Here is a 16,383-nt window from a genome sequence, read left to right as displayed (position 1 = left end):
TGAGCCTTCAACATTCCAGAGAAAACAAACCAGGCTTGTTTGTCCCACCTCTTTCCATAGTTCATTTCATCTAATCCAGGTATCTTCAAAGTAAATATCTTATCTACCCTTTCCAAAGCCTCTACAATCTTCCTGTAACGGGATAGCCAGAAGTGCACAAGGTGCTCTAAATGCCTAACCAAAGACATATAGCTGCAATGTGACTTCCTTACCCTTGTAGTCAATGCCCCATAAAATAAAGCTAAGGTTGGCATGCACTTTCTTTACTATTCTTTCTACATGAGCACTGACCATTTTTAAAGAGCTATTGACCTAACCCCAGATCCATCTGCACATGAATGCGTTCAAGGGTCCTTTCGTTAGCTTTTACTTTCCCCTGACCATTGACCTCCAAATGCACAATAACTCACACTAGTCTGGATTAAACTTCATCTGCCATTTCTCTGCCAATATCTGCAACTGATCTATGCCCTGTTATAATCTTTGTTGGAGCTCAACACTCTCCATAGCTCCATCAATTATTCTGTCATCCAATTAATTTATCACACACTATACAAACAACAGGGGTCACAACCTATCATTGTGGAATGCCACTGGGCATGGATGTCCAGCAAAAATAATACCATTCCACCGCTACTCTCTGTCTTCTAGGAGCAAACCAATGTGAATCCAAACTATGAGTTCACCATGGAACCCATTTACCTGTTTAATCAGCCACCATGAGGGAGCTTGCTGAGTGCCTTGCTAAAATACATGCAGCCAATACCCACTGACGTACACTTATCAACAACATTCATTACCTCTTCAAAAAAATTAAATTTATAAAACACATAACCAATTATCACATAATCCGATCATCCCTTTCCAAATATGCATAAAACCTATCTATAAATGCCATCTTTGATATCCTCAGTAGCCCTGGTGTGAGTCTCACAGGTTTATAATTTCTTGTAGTATCCCTATTTCCATTCTCCAACAAAGAAACAAATTTGGCTAGTTGCATCTTCTGTTACTTAGTCAAACCATACTTAGAATATTGTGTTCAGTTCTGGTAATCTCATTAGAGGAAGGATATGGTGCAGAGGAGATTTATCACGATGTTGCCTGGATTAGAAAATATGTCTTATGAGACAAGGTTAGCAGAGCTAGTATTTGTTTTCTCTATGGTGTGAAGAAGGATAACTTAATATCTACCTTTGCTACATAAAGGACATTGTTTGATCTGCGGTGTCTCTCCAGCATTGTATGTTTTTACTCTACACGATATGAGATGCATAGATAGGATAGACAGCCAGCACCTTTTTCCCAAGGAAGGAGCAGGAAACACCAGAGGACATCTATACAAAGTGAAGGGAGGAAAGTTTAGAGCAGATTTTTTTTGCACTGGCATTGGTGCCTGGAGTTCATTGCCAAGAGTGGTGATAGAAGCAAGAACAATAGGGAATTTAAGAACTCTTGGACAGGATCATGGATGAAATAAAATAAGAGGTTTATGAGGGAGAGTATAGTTTTTTGTGTAGTCCCCTACTTACAGCTTATGTGCTTTAAAACCATCCATACATACGTCCACGTTTAAAAATAACATATGTACATAAAATTACGCTTTTGTGGTGAAAAGAGGGACGTAACTATGGAAAATACTGCATCTGGGAGGGATAGCCAACCTCTCACGAGAACTAGACTTGGTGTCCGTCATGTTGTATTTGACGAACAATAAAACGGATACAGTGAATTTCCGACTTACTTCAATTCGAGATACGACATATTGGACAGAATAGAACACGGGCGTAAATTGAGGACTACTTATACGTGGGCTCAATATCATGGGCCGAAGGGCTTGTACTGTGCTCCAATGTTCCACGTTTAGTTCAGATGCCGAAGTGTAGATCAATTTGGATTCGATGTCTTGTTCTTGATTAAGCATTTGCCCATCCATGAAAAAACAACATTATTGTTTTTGCATAGGCTTTTGTTCCATCACTTATTTGAAAGAAGCATCAATAAAAGAAAAACACGTTGCAAATGCAATACTATTTGCTGACGTATTGGCACAAAGTTATCTTCTGGAAGATCATTAACCTTCACTGTTGATCTAAATTTAGCTAACTTTGGTCCGTCGCCAAGAATCACTGCCAGTTTGCACAAATTCATCGTGACTTGGCCATCTGCTATGAGGAGAAATTTGGAGTTATAACAGAAGCTCTTAGCAACTGGTAGCCTGAGGAGCATTTTCCTGACATCTTGTCACTAGAATGCCTTGACAAATTAACATAGGAGGTAAACATGGACCTTTGCCTCAAATCAATTTTTTTTAAGATTGCCATAAGTAAAATTATATTTTAATGGCACAGTAAACGCAGGAAATTGCATTGTTTTTATTCATAATTAAATAAACAAAATCACAAACAAATAAACGGAGATAAATATTTTCCTTTTAATTTCCACACTAAGATCTCAATTCATGCATGTAGGGGCTGCACCGCTCTGCCAGATCAGAGAAAACCAACAACGTAAATACATCAAAATATTTTAATTAGGAGTAGACGTAGGCCACTTGTTCTTCCGACCTTCTTCACCACGCAACGACACCATGACTAATATGAACCCAACATCAAATCCACAAACTCTTCTTGCTTTGATATCCTTTGACCTGAATCAGTAATGTATTGCTAAACAATCTATATCACCGTTCATTAAGTAAAAGGGTAATCGGGACCCCGAGCCTCAGCCTCAACTACATTTCCATCATGCCTCTGTGGATTCTCAACATGAAGCTTTGCATTTTTCACTCTTTGTGAAGTCGAGTAACAGAATCAAATGTCTAGAGATAAGTCCAGAACATGTTTATCTCCCAAAACCGCAAGTCATAGCCAGAATAATTTTCTTCGTTAGCACTGCTCAAAGAAAGAAACAGCCTCCTGATATAAACTCTGTCAACCACTTTCAGAATTTTAGTCACCTAAACTCCAGTTGATTGAGAAAAATGGAAACTGAAAATAAGAAGAAATGGCCTTCCGCCTTTTGAGCCTTGCCATTGTTCACTAAGGTCATGGCTGACAATACGACATCAGTACCCTATTTCTGCTTTCGCTCCATACCCCTTAATCGCATTAGTCAATCGGGCCACGTTCAAACCTTTTTGAATATATCAAAAGAACTGACCTTAACATTTTTCTAATGTGGGGAGTTATACAAGTTCACAAAACGCTCTGAGTGAAAAGGTTTATCTTCATCTTAATTCGAATTGGTTTACTGCTTATCTTCAGAAAGTGATCGCTTTCAGTGCTCTTCCCCATTATCAGAAACATTGCTCCTTCATCTAACTTGTCTGGTCCTCTCATAATTTTCTATTCATTAATGAGATTCCTCTCTCATTCGTCTAAATTCCAATGCATAACCCTGATGTGTCCAATTCTTATTTGTATATCAGCCCTTCCATTCCAGAAATTAGTGTGGAGAACTTTTCCTGCACTTACTCAACAGCATGAATACTCTTCATCAGATAATTGCAATGATATAATCCCCATTTTCGACTAAGAGTGCCAGGATTGCAAACAGGACGCCAGATGTGGCCTCACTAGTACCATTAACAGTTATAGTACAACCTCCCTGGTCTTACATTCATCCCCTGGACCACTGAAGGGCACCATCCCATTTGCGTTCTTGAATACCTGAACTATCTGTAAACCTAACTTCTGTGATACACTTACAAGCAAATCCAGGTCTCTCTGTTCAAAGAGGATCTGTATTTCTCACTAAAAATAGTCCTATTTACTACTTATCGTTTCTAAGCGGATGTCGTCATATTTACCAACGTTGTACATCATCTAGCATAACTTTGCCCTCTCAGTCAATCTCTTCAGTCGATCTCTCTTCGGTCGATCTGTATCTTCTACACCGGACTTCCCAACGGGGACCGTAAACGCCCCCCAACCCACCCCCACCCGGGCTACAGAAGATTTAAATGAAAGCCTTTTTTTCTTTTCACCTCACGTAACATCTCTTTTTCTTCAAGTTGGTAGGAGAAAGAGGACAGAAGAAACCAAAACAACTGCTTCACAGCGAAGGGAAGGGTGGGGGATGGGCATGAACTTTGAACAGAGTCGTAGGGATACCATAGCCGAAAGAAAGGTTTAGACTGGCTGCTCTACACCTTTAACATTCAAGTTGCGTTTATCTACTACTTACCTCCTTGGGAGTACGAGAGTTTTCCTTCCTTCGCAGATTTGATGGTGATCTGCACGCTATCGAACGGGAAGGTGAGGGGAATATGCAAACGTTGCTCTCCTGATTAGTGGCCGGGCGAACTTTATAACAGCGTGTTTCAGATAGCGACCCATTTCCACTCACTTCCATCACATTTGGGAATGGAATTAGTTGAACATCGGTGTCAAGTTGATTCGATGCGTGGTTTATAATCGCGCGCCTAAAGGAGGGTTCATGGTGATTATCATTGTCGCTGAGACAAATGGTTGTAACAAGGAAAATAATGATCAACAGCAGGATGAATGAGATTGACCCTAATGCTATAATGATATATAAAGCCAAATTCGAGGAATGGTCATATTTTGGTGGCAGATTGTGGAAATTTGAGCTGATTTCATCAATTCCATCTACCAGCAACACTGTAGCTGTAACTGTGCTGGATAAGGAGGGATGCCCGTTGTCTTTCACCAAGATCACCAAAACCTGCGAGATAAAGTCATTAGTTTCAAATAAACGTTTCGTTTTGATTTCTCCTGAGGTTGGATCTACAGTGAAAAGGCTCATATCTGTAGGGTGCATCAATTGATAAGTAAGTCTTGCATTTTTCCCAGAATCAGCATCAGTTGCAATCAACTTTGTCATAAGGTACCCCGGATAAGCTGATCGGGGCACAGTTAAACGCGTTTTGTTTTCCTTCAGAGCCGAAACAATTATTGGAGCATTATCGTTCTGGTCTAGAATTACAACGTTTACAACAACACTGCTGCTGAGCGATGGGAGACCAGCATCCCGCGCTTGAACGTAGATTTGGAAGCTTTTAAATTGTTCGTAGTCAAAGGAGCGCCGAGAAAATATTTCACCATTTTCTGAACTAATCGACACAAATGATGTGGCAGGCAGTCCTTGAGTCTGACTCTCCATTATGGAATATGAAATAGCAGAATTGTGACCTTTATCTAAATCAAAAGCGACTACAGAGCAGATTGATGCACCTGGAGCATTATTTTCTGTAATATATGCTGTATATGATGACGTCCTGAAGCGTGGGGGATTATCATTAATGTCAGAAATCTCCACCACTATGACCTTATTTACAAAGAACCGAGGAGATCCCGCATCCGAGCATGTGACGTTAATTTTGTATTGGGAGACCTTTTCTCTGTCTAGGAGACCAGCAGTGACCAACATGTAAGTGTTCTTGAAAGCTGATTTCAGTTCGAACGGGAGTTGTTTCGAAATCAAACAACCTGTGTTGCCATTTGCCCCGGATTCGGGGTCAATTACATTGAATAGAAGTATCATTGTTCCTGTGGTCGCATTTTCGGGTAATGCGTGAGAAAAGGACATCAATGTTATCTCTGGTCTGATATCATTCACGTCTACAATCTCTACAATAACCTTGCAATATACAGGCACAAAAGTAGGGCCTTTGTTCCTCGCTTCTATATTCACTTCGTAGACGCTGGTTTCCTCATAATCCAGCAGTCCTTTAACCCTGACCTCTCCGGTGTGTGGTCCAACACTGAATATGTCGATTATTCGTTGCGGAGTGTAGCTGCTAAAAGAATAGATTATATCAGCATTAGTACCTTCGTCCAAATCTGTTGCGTTCAGGCGGATAACCAAAGTATTGATTTTTGCATTTTCCATCACTTTCACTCGGTAAAACGACTGATCAAATACAGGCACGTTGTCATTAACATCAAGCACAGTTACTATAATTTGGGCGCTTGCTGATCGTTGTGGAATCCCACCATCCACGGCAGTAATAAGCAAGTTATGAGTCCCTTGTGTTTCTCTATCCAAATAGTTATCAAGTACTAATGATACAGTTTTAGTTCCATCGCTGATGCTCTGAACGTCCAATTTGAAGTGATCATTCGGACTGAGCATGTACGCTTGAACAGAATTTGTACCTATATCGAGATCCTGCGCACTCTGAAGTGGTAAGCGAATCCCCGGAGGAGTTGACTCAACAATATCCAATCGTAGTTCACTTTGCGAAAAAAAGGGGGAATTATCGTTAATATCTTGTATTTCAACTTCGGCACGGTACAGCTTCAAAGGATTTTCTAATACTATCTCGAGATTCTGTAAACAGGCTACACTTTGACTGCAAAGCACCTCTCTGTCAATTTTGTCAGTAAGTAATAAAACGCCATCATCTGCATTCACTTCGAAATAACGCTTCTTTGCTGCGGACATAATCCGGAATCTGCGCCGAGACAGTTCTCTTATATCCAATCCAACATCCTCAGCAATATTGCCAACAATAGCACCCTTTTTAAGCTCTTCTGGAATGGAGTAACGAATCTGTCCAGATACACAATCCCAGGCATAAAGCAAGGGAACGATAAACCACGTTTGCATTATCTGTGTGAAAGCGTCCTTTCATTGATAACGCTGTCTAAATATATAAAGGAGATAAAACTCAGTCACCTGCCTCGGAGAAACGTCCAAAGGAATACGATGTCAAAAATATCGCAACCTCTCAATGCAGACTGTCCCTTCGGAAAGAATAAAGATGGCTGAGATGCGACAGCAATCTGAGTGACTCTTCCTTCTTTAACGTGTATACAGAGCTGGGGGAGGTTGATGGTTCTCTCTTCATATTTCACCTCCTCATTGGTAGATAGCGACACAAAGAGTCTAATCCAAAAACTACACATCGCACTTCTTAAAGATGTAATGTATATCAGTGAAATATAAAAGTATATGGAGTGAGATAAATCAAGAAACTACCAACTCCTCAGACATGAATAAAGTCTAAACTTTTTTGTCCACAGAATGTATTTGATATTCAGGAAGTTGGCATTCCAGCAATACATCGACTTCTTTTAACAAGTTATTGCAATTCGACTTTGAAAAAGGGAGCAAACAGTAACAGGAGTATCAAGAGCGCAGTTCATGCACTGACTCAGCTGCGCAGATTGAAAGGTAAGATGTTTAAGACAGCTGCACGTGAACGATTGCGAATCACAAAACCAAAATATCAGAAATCCGAAACAGCAGATGATGGGATTTATAAATTAAAATAAAAAAACGCTGAATATTTTCAGTGGGCAAATTCATATCGGAGGAGAAGAAAGAGTTTGCGCCTGAGGATTGATTAACTTCTCCTGGAGATCTGAACTCTGATGAATGGTCATCGATTTTAAATGTTAACTGAGTTTCTGTCTCCACCTGGTGAGTGTTTCCAGCATGTTCTCTTTTTTCCCTTGTTTGTACTGCTTTAGGCCCATGAAGATCCCAGCAGTTCTGACCAATATGATTTATTATTGGTGAAACATTACTTCACGGCAGATACTCTCCTGCCGTAATTTAAGAAGAAAAAAAGATGTGGATTTTTCGACCTTTTCGCGGATATTACCTTCTGGAGAGCAAGGGACTAATTAATGAAGTAAATAATCTTCAGCAGTGATTTCTGCAATATGTTGCTTTTCCCTACACACCATATTGGCGCAAATTTGTGTTCTAATCTTTCAAACGTAACAATAATATTCACACTCAATCTACAATAGATGTTCTTTTCATTTTCACCAATTCTCAATTTATGAGTGAAGAGTAAGGAGTCACCCCTAATCAAAATTTGAACTGACAATTAGCATTCCGAGGCCACTCGAGCTCATGACGCTGGGTGCACATTTCACAAAGAAAAAAGGAAATAATTCTGTCGCCTTATGCCGAATTAGAATAATTAGAAAGTGCTTGGATATTCAGTTTATGGACAGACTTTGGTTGCAGAGGAATTTCACAGCTAAAATATGGGAAACAATAATTATGGCGAGAAAAAAGTCGAGAAAAGGGAATGGATGGAGGTAAGAATGAAAGGAAGGACAACTGGAAGAAAAAGGAAGGAAGCGGAAATTAGGAAGGAAGGAAAGAAAGAAGGACATAAATAAGGGACGAAGGGGGTAAAGCGGGAAGGAAGGAATGAAGGAAGCAATAAAGGAAGGAAAGTGGGGACGTCATTAATCATATAAAGATAAACGAGGAGGTAGTGATGGCAGTGTTAAAAAAGATAAAGGTGGACAAATCTCCGGGTATGGACAAATTATTCCCAAGGACACTCAGGGAGACTAGTGTACAGATAATGGGGCCATTAACAGAGATATTTAGGATATCACTGGTCAGGGGGGTAGTGCCAAAGGACTGGAAGGTGGCTCATGTTGTTCTGCTGTTTAAGAAAGGGTCCAAATGTAAGCCTGGAAATTATAGACCGGTGAGTCTAACATCTGTGGTGGGTAAGTTGATAGAAAGTGTTCTGAGGGATGGCATTTACAAATATTTGGAAGAACAGGGATTGATAGGAAGTAGTCAGCATGGTTTTGTCAGAGGTAGATCATGCTTAATAAACCTTATAGAGTTTTTCGAGGGGGTTCCGAAAAAGATTGATGAAGGGAAGGCTGTGGATGTTGTCTATTTAGACTTTAGTAAAGCTTTTGACAAAGTTCCCCACAGGAGGTAAGGTAAAAAGGTGGAGGCATTAGGTATAAATTAAGGAGGTAGATTCAGCAATGGTTGGATGGGAGGTGTCAGAGAGTAGTGGTAGAAAATTGTTTGTCAAATTGGAGGCTGGTGACTAGTGGAGTTCCTCAGGGATTGGTCCTGGGTCCACTATTGTTTGCTATATATATTAACGATCTGGAAGAAGGGGTGGTGAATTGGATAAGTAAGTTTGCAGATGATACAAAGATTGGTGGTATTGTGGACAGTGAGGAAGATTACCGTAGCTTAAAAAGAGATATAGGAAAGCTAGAGGAGTGGGCTGAGAAATGGCTGATGGAATTTAATACGGATAAGTGTGAAATGTTGCATTTCGGAAAGGTAAATCGAAATAGGTCATATACATTGAATGGTAGACAATTGAGGAGTGCAGAGCAACAAAGGGATTTAGGAGTTATGGTAAATAGTACCCTCAAAGTTGATACTCAGGTAGAGTAGTGAAGTGGTGAAGAAGGCATTTGGAAGGTTGGCCTTCATAAATCGGAGTATTGAATTCAAGAGTTGGGATGTTATGTACAAAGCATTGGTGAGGCCAAGTTTGGAATACTATGTGCAGTTTTGGTCATCAAATTATAGGAAGGATATAAACAAAAAAGAGAGAGTGTAGAGAGGGTTCATGAGAAAGTTGACAGGATGTCAGGGTTTGAGTTACAGAGAAAGGTTGAGCAGCCTTGGGCTTTTTTCTCTGGAGCGTAGAAGATTGAGGGGGGATTTGATGGTGGTGTTAAAGATTTTAAAAGGTTCAGAGAGAGTCAACGTGGATAGGCTTTTTCAATTAAGAGTGGGGGATATTCAAACCAGAGGCATTAGGTTTGAGATTGCAGGAGGAAAATTATAAGAGGAACATGAGGGGAAATTTCTTCATGCAAAGGGTGGTTAGGTTATGGAATAAGCTTCAGGCGAAGGTGGTTGAAGCAGGAACGTTATTTACATTTAAGGAAAGACTGAATAATTACATGGAGGGGAGAGGATTGGAGGGGTATGGATCAGGTGCTGGTCAATGGGACTAGGAAGGTGGGGATTTGTTCTGGCATGGACTAGTAGGGCGTGTTCCGTCCTGTATATGGTTATATGGTTATTAAAGAAAGAAGAGAAGGAAGGAAGGACGGAAAGAAGGAAGGATGGAAAGTAGGAAGCAAGGAGTGAGGGAAGGAAGGACAGGGGAAGGAAGGAGGGAGGGAGAAAGAAAGAAAGAAATAGAGAAAGAAATAGAGAAAGAAAAAAAGAAAGAAAGAAAGAAAGAAAGAAATAGAGAAAGAAATAGAGAAAGAAAAAAAGAAAGAAAGAAAGAAAGAAAGAAAGAAAGAAAGAGCCTTAAAGCACTAGAGAAGCAATATTTTGGGAGAAGAACGTGGATTTTAAAAAAAGGTAGTAAATGTCATAGTCAATCCAACCAAGGGGAAAGGCGTTCAGGAAAGTCTGGAATCCTTTTCATAATATTGACACTGGGATATATATTGAATTAGGAGCTGGAAAGATTCCATGGGAACGTTGAATAATGCCTATTGTGAACTCAAAGAGCTCAGAATTGCTTGAACACCCAAAATGGGTTTCAACAAAGAAATTATTGCAACCTGACCGTTGATTAGAACTGCCTGGAAGAATCAGTCAAGTAATCTGTTCTAATCTGTGATTGTGAATTCAAATCGTAACAATCTAGCAGATAGATAGTCATAAAATCAGCTTTGGAGGAATGCCTTATAGATTAACCGATGGTGCTCAGCGTAATAGGATTGTCATTTATACGGTACAGTTTTTGGATTCTATCATTTTTTTCCTACTTCTGCTTTCCTTTGTTGTATTTCTTTAGGATCTGTGACATTCCATTTAAAGTTTGGATGTGTTTATTTTAGAGAAATGGTCAAGTTGGTACAAGAATTCACCATTCTGAAATCAAAATCATTTACTTGTTAAAAGGAGCACAGATATTGATCATCAGTATTGGAATAGATGTAAACTGTTGACACTGAATTTTAATGATCCGGATTCTATTACATTTGTATGCGTCAACTTGTTTAAAAAGTGAAATAAACTATAATGTCATACTCACTTCGCAAATGGATAACCAGTTCTTTAAGCTGGAGTCTACCTCTGGTGCACATATTTTAATATCCCTCCTGAGAGAGCTGGAGGTTGCTGGGCTAACTGGAGAAAAATATATTACTTCAAATTTTCCTGCTTCTGGTGCAGATCGAACGTTATGACGATACGTATCTGAGAGGGATCTATTTCCCCGAATGTCAAGGACATTGCCAATTACTTTGGAGTTTGGGACAATCTGTAGGTTGGCATGCGAGTTACTTGTTCTAATTTTGGAATCCAGTTCATTGCTACAGCAACAATTTGCAAGGTAACAACTCGCAGGGCAAGGCGCTTGTTTCTCTTTTGGACAAACAACAATTATTAGGACTATTATAACAACGAGAAGTATGAAAGTTACTATTCCCAGAGAAATTATTATGTAAAATGCCAAATCAGATGCCCCTTGCAAATCTCCATGGAGGTCGCCGATCTCCGTCCTAAGTTGTTCCGTCTGTTCAAGAATAGTGATGGTAATCGAGCTGGTGACAGATAAAGCTGGGTGTCCATGGTCCTTCACCATGATAACCAATCGCTGAATGGTGGCATCTTCCTCTTTAAATCGGCGAATGTTTCTTATTTCTCCCGAACCATGTGATATTGTAAAAAGATTGGGGTCGGTAGCGTGTAAAAGTTTATAGGAAATGCGTGCGTTTTGTCCAGAATCAGCATCCGAAGCAATCACCCTGGTTACCAAAAATCCTGGATAGGCATTTCGAGGCACGGTGGTTTTGTTGTGATTCCTGAAGCCAGATGATATCACAGGAGGGTTATCATTCTGATCAAGAATAATTACACTTACAGTAATGTTACCGTCATATAATGGAAGTCCTGCATCTCGAGCTTGCACACGCACATTAAAACTCTTTAGCTTCTCGTAATCAAATGAGCGCTGCGCATAGATGATGCCGTTGTACGAGTTGATTGAAACATAAGTAGAAACCGGGTTGCCCTGAACGCTGCCCTCTATTATTCTGTAAGAAACCTGGGAATTTCCTTCTGCGTCTGGATCGAAAGCTGTCACTGATCCAATAGAATTGCCAGGTGTGTTATTCTCAGTCACATAGATGGTTTGCAAAGATTGTAAGAATTTGGGAGCGTTATCATTTACATCTGAAATTTTCAGATTCATCGTTCTATTTGTCGACAGTGGAGGCATTCCCCCATCTTTGCAGATCACAATCAATGTGTACTCGGGGGCGAGTTCCCGATCAAGCCCATCACTTACGACGAGTTTATAGGAATTTTTAAGTGATCTCTTCAACTCGAAAGGGACATCGGGTGAAATCTGGCAATCGGTAAATCCATTCCTATTGGAATCTCGATCTGCCACACTGACCAAAGCAATTGGTGTTCCAACAGGTGTGTCCTCGCTGACTGTATTAGAAGCTGACTTCAGAATCACTTCAGGAACATTGTCATTAACGTCCTCGACATACACCCGAACAATACAGTATGCGGATAATGATTGTACCCCCATGTCTTTAGCTTCCACGTGAATTTCATACATACTTGTTTCTTCAAAATCTAATTTTCTCTTCACTCTTATCTGTCCTGATTTCGGATTAATGCTAAACGTTTCAAGTATTTTTTCTTCATTATAGCTGCCCAAGGAAAATGCAATGTCACCGTTGGAACCGTCATCCAAATCAGTAGCATTAACTTCCATTACTAAAGTACCTGGAGGAACATCTTCCTTTAAACTAACAGAGTCTAAAGGCTTTTGGAAAATTGGCGCATTATCATTAATATCAGATACAGCGATGATTATCAGCGAAGTACCTGATCTCGGAGGCAGCGCGCCGTCGACAGCAGTGAGTGTTAAACGGTGCATAGCATGCGCTTCACGGTCGAGCGGCTGTTTCACAACCAGCTCGGGTATTTTCCATTTCCCAAGAGTCTGTACATCTAAATCAAAGTGTTCATGTGGAGGGAAGGTATACGTTTGAATCGAATTGGTTCCAATATCAGGGTCCAGTGCAGCCTTCAAAATGAAACGAGTCCCTGGTGTCACAGACTCTGCAATTTCTAAACGAAATTCTGGGTTCAAGAAACTTGGAGAATTGTCATTTACATCCAGAATTTCCACGTCTGCTCGATAGTGTTCCACGGGATTTTCAATTTCCAGTTCCAACGGCAGTACACAAGTAAGACTCTTTCCGCAGATCAGTTCCCTGTCTATTCTTTTGTTCACAAATAAAACTCCATTCTGTAGATTTATATTGAAAACTTGCGACGGTACCTGAGAAACGATTCTAAATTTACGGGTTGATAATTGGTCGAAAAATAGTCCCAAATCCTTGGCTATTTCCCCCACGTACGAGCCATGTTTCAATTCTTCGGGAATGGAGTAACGAATCTGCCCGGAAACCACATTCCAGGCACAAAATATCAAAATGGACGATACCGCTTTCTTTCTCAACCAGAACACTCCGACTGTATTTGCCATTTCTTCTGTAGGGATGGTATTTTCAACTGTCACGATGCTCTATGTCTTGTAATGTTAATCATTCCATCCTAGTGAAATTACAAATTGAAGGTGAAAGGAATGAAAATGATAGATTCCATCTCAGGAGATAAATCGCAGTCAATAAATCGCCTGGTTTCACCCCTCGTTGGAGGATGGGTGGTGGATCTCCAGATAAATTTCTCTCCCTTATTGGTAGACAGCGACACAAAGAGTCCTTGTTTATAACTACACTGAGTTCAGGATAAAAATCAGATTTGAGTTTTGAGAGCCTCAGCTTTCTGTCTATTAACAAAATATATATTTTCAACCTATGCCTAATATAAACAGAGTCCTACAATTAGTCAATCCTATTTGAAATGTAAATTGGTAAAAAAAAATGAATAGCTTCCACACAACTTGAATCATTCCAACGAAATCTGAAGATGCTAGGGTCCAGTGCAGAAAGCAAGAGAGAAAATCAGCAGGTCGCATAGCAAGTATAAAGTAATCAGCATTTCAGGCCTGCATGCATCGTCAGGAATAATGAAAAACAGATAGGCGCCTGACTATAAAGGAAGGGCTATGGAGACGTATAGAGGAGGGAAGAAGAAGGGGTAGAGCACAAGCTTACTGGTAAGAGGTAATATGTGGATACAATACAGGTGAGAGGATAGAAGAGACAGAAACTGAGAAGTGATAGGGGAGAAGGTTAAGAAGAGTGACTGATAATTCGGGAGAGGGAGTTAAAGGCCTATATTAATACCTCAACAGCAAAAACGTGCTTACTCAGATAGGAGACCAAAGCAGCACACACTATTCAAGATGGGGCCTCATCAAGGTCTTATACGCTTTGCGGAAGACCTCATTAAAAACGTTTTGAAAATCCAATTGGAAAAAATAGACGAATGGCTTAACCTATTGATATTAGAAGAACATTTTCCTGAAAACCAACCATTGGCATGAGAAACTATGTGCAACCGTCTTATCTAAATTAATAGTGCCATAATATACACCTAAAAGCAACATCGGTGACTATAACAAATATAAGTTATCTTTTGCACCAGGGAGCAAAGAAATTGCAGCAGTTTTATTTCTGGTATGTTCATTTACCAAACTGAGCCAGTGTTTCCATTCAGTTCTGCTCTATTGATTACAGTGGACAACGAAGATTTTGCCTGCTGAAGACTTTTGGGTGTATTTTATGGATTTGGGGGATGCTGATCGGGAAATACACGAGAATTTTTCTATCACATACTATTTATAATATATAACCTATTTTTACGACATCCTACCATATTTTACTACCATATTTTAACATGCTTCGAGCCATGACGTTCAACATGTCATTAAAGTTTCATTTTCATTCGCATTTGGACTTCTTCCTCGACGATCTTGCTGCAGTCAATGCGAAAAATGGTGAAACGCTTCACCAGGACATTGTGACCTTGGAAAAGCAATATCAGGGCAAATGAAATCTGTCAATGCTGGGCGACTATTGTTAGATACTGACAGGAGAGACATCAGATGCTAATTAAAACGAAAATCTGTGGCATAATATTTTTGGTCAGTTGAACTAATGCAATATGTCAACATCATTTTGCGATTAAATATACTACCTTTAAAAAAGTTAATTTAATGTTTCTCCATTTTGCACGTGATACAGCAAATCTGAAATTATCTTTGTGTTCAGCTTGACGTTGTCCATCGTAATGCCTGTTTTTCTTTCAGGAAATAAATGTTTTTTTTTAAAAATGTTGTCCAGAGTTATTTGTTTGCATAGTCAATATTATGAAGACGAAGAAGAACAAATGTAACAAATGATATAACATTCAGGGGAAAATCGTGCACACTTCCAGAGAGACACAGAGGGGTACATGTTACATGTGACATGGAAAACTGGACGTCATTATCTACACCAAAGAAACAAGGGTCTGGAAATAATGGCACGTTTATAAAAGTTTCGTTGGGCCACGCCTAACACTTCTAGATGTCACGTTGATTGGAAGATCAAGATAGCACTGTGCAGAGTGCAGAGGAGGATTTCTAAACCATTGCTAGGTCGAAATATTTCAGTTAGGAATAGAGGCTTGATAGATGAAGTACAATCTGTTGTATTGTGAAGGGAGAGTATAATATGCCATGTAAATCAGAAAATAATTTGTAATAAAACCATCATTAAAGCAGCAACACTTTATAACGATATCTGAATTCTTTATATGAACCAAATAAGCGAGACAATGCCCAGTTGTGAAATGAGTAAAATCATAATTTCGATTGGCATAGCTCATGGTCTTCTATTAGGTCGTGGTCTTCTATTTTCTTGTTCAACTTGTTTGCGCCTGTTCTTACAAAGAAGCACAGGAAGCTTCCCAAAAAATGTTACAGAATGGGGTTTAAAAAGCCACAATGGACGAGCGTGGCAGAATCAAAGGACTTAATTCCGGTCCTATGAATTATTGCAAAAATAGCTTTTAAGTCCTTTACGAGATTTTATACAGGTCTTAGTCGTTGCTTTCAAGAATGGCTTTATGCTATGCCAAAGTTCATTCATGTCAGGAATCAAATTTTCTGGAATAAATACAAAGCACAATGCCAACTGCCTTGCTTTTTTAAATTATCAAAGTGCTGTTGTGAAGTCCAGTGTGATTCATTCATCTCTTGTTTGCAGAGAGTTCGGTCTACTGCATGCGTTCTCAATACTAGATGACGCGACTGATGACAAAGCATGTAAATATTTGGTCTACCTTTGACTCGTGATCACATACATCTAGCTTAGTAGCAATTCTTGACTGTACGTGGCATTTATCATTTTTAGCGACGTTTTAACACATACCTGCTATTTTATCACCCTCAAGGAACAAATGTTGACATGTAAACGAACATAGAAGCAAAATCGAAGCAAAGATGACTTTCTAAATGTTCATGTGATTTGAAGGATGTGTGATATGAAACGTTAATTTAAAATTTGATTCGGTGTTTCTTGCTGGGTTAAGCCACGTAAAACTATTTCACTCATGAAACCAAGAATTTTGTGAAGGGATCTGTTTAAAATATCAAATAATTGATATTTAGAGTAAGTACTCGATAAGTTGGACGTGCATAAACGTGAAGCGGTATGTGAAATGTTATGAAGTGCTTTACAA

The 16,383-nt window shown here is 39.5% G+C and overlaps 3 protein-coding genes and 1 long non-coding RNA gene across 6 annotated transcripts in view; 1 reads left to right on the top strand and 3 right to left on the bottom strand.

The window, feature by feature from the left end:
* LOC138743149 (protocadherin gamma-A2-like) overlaps positions 1 to 16,383 on the bottom strand; it is a 189,510-nt gene that overhangs the window by 170,519 nt on the left and 2,608 nt on the right. The gene's annotated exons all lie outside the window — the stretch shown is intronic.
* LOC138742905 (protocadherin alpha-C2-like) lies at positions 4,174 to 6,576 on the bottom strand. The gene has a single exon (XM_069897793.1). It carries the CDS (start codon positions 6,574 to 6,576, stop codon positions 4,174 to 4,176), a length of 2,403 nt encoding a protein of 800 aa, XP_069753894.1.
* LOC138743154 (uncharacterized) lies at positions 10,354 to 10,761 on the top strand. Its single transcript, XR_011344671.1, has 2 exons — positions 10,354 to 10,459; positions 10,566 to 10,761. It is a non-coding gene; the product is annotated as an uncharacterized lncRNA (long non-coding RNA).
* On the bottom strand, positions 10,820 to 13,297 carry LOC138742791 (protocadherin-10-like; the record flags this gene model as incomplete). Its single annotated transcript, XM_069897732.1, has 1 exon — positions 10,820 to 13,297. A coding segment is annotated over exon 1 (2,421 nt), but the record flags the coding sequence as incomplete, so codon positions are not given.

The sequence above is a fragment of the Narcine bancroftii genome, chromosome 9 (assembly GCF_036971445.1).
Source record: "Narcine bancroftii isolate sNarBan1 chromosome 9, sNarBan1.hap1, whole genome shotgun sequence".
In the NCBI taxonomy this organism is placed as follows: Eukaryota; Metazoa; Chordata; class Chondrichthyes; order Torpediniformes; family Narcinidae; genus Narcine; species Narcine bancroftii.
The sequence above is the reverse complement of the archived record's forward strand: the minus strand, read 5'-3'. Positions and strand labels throughout refer to the sequence as shown.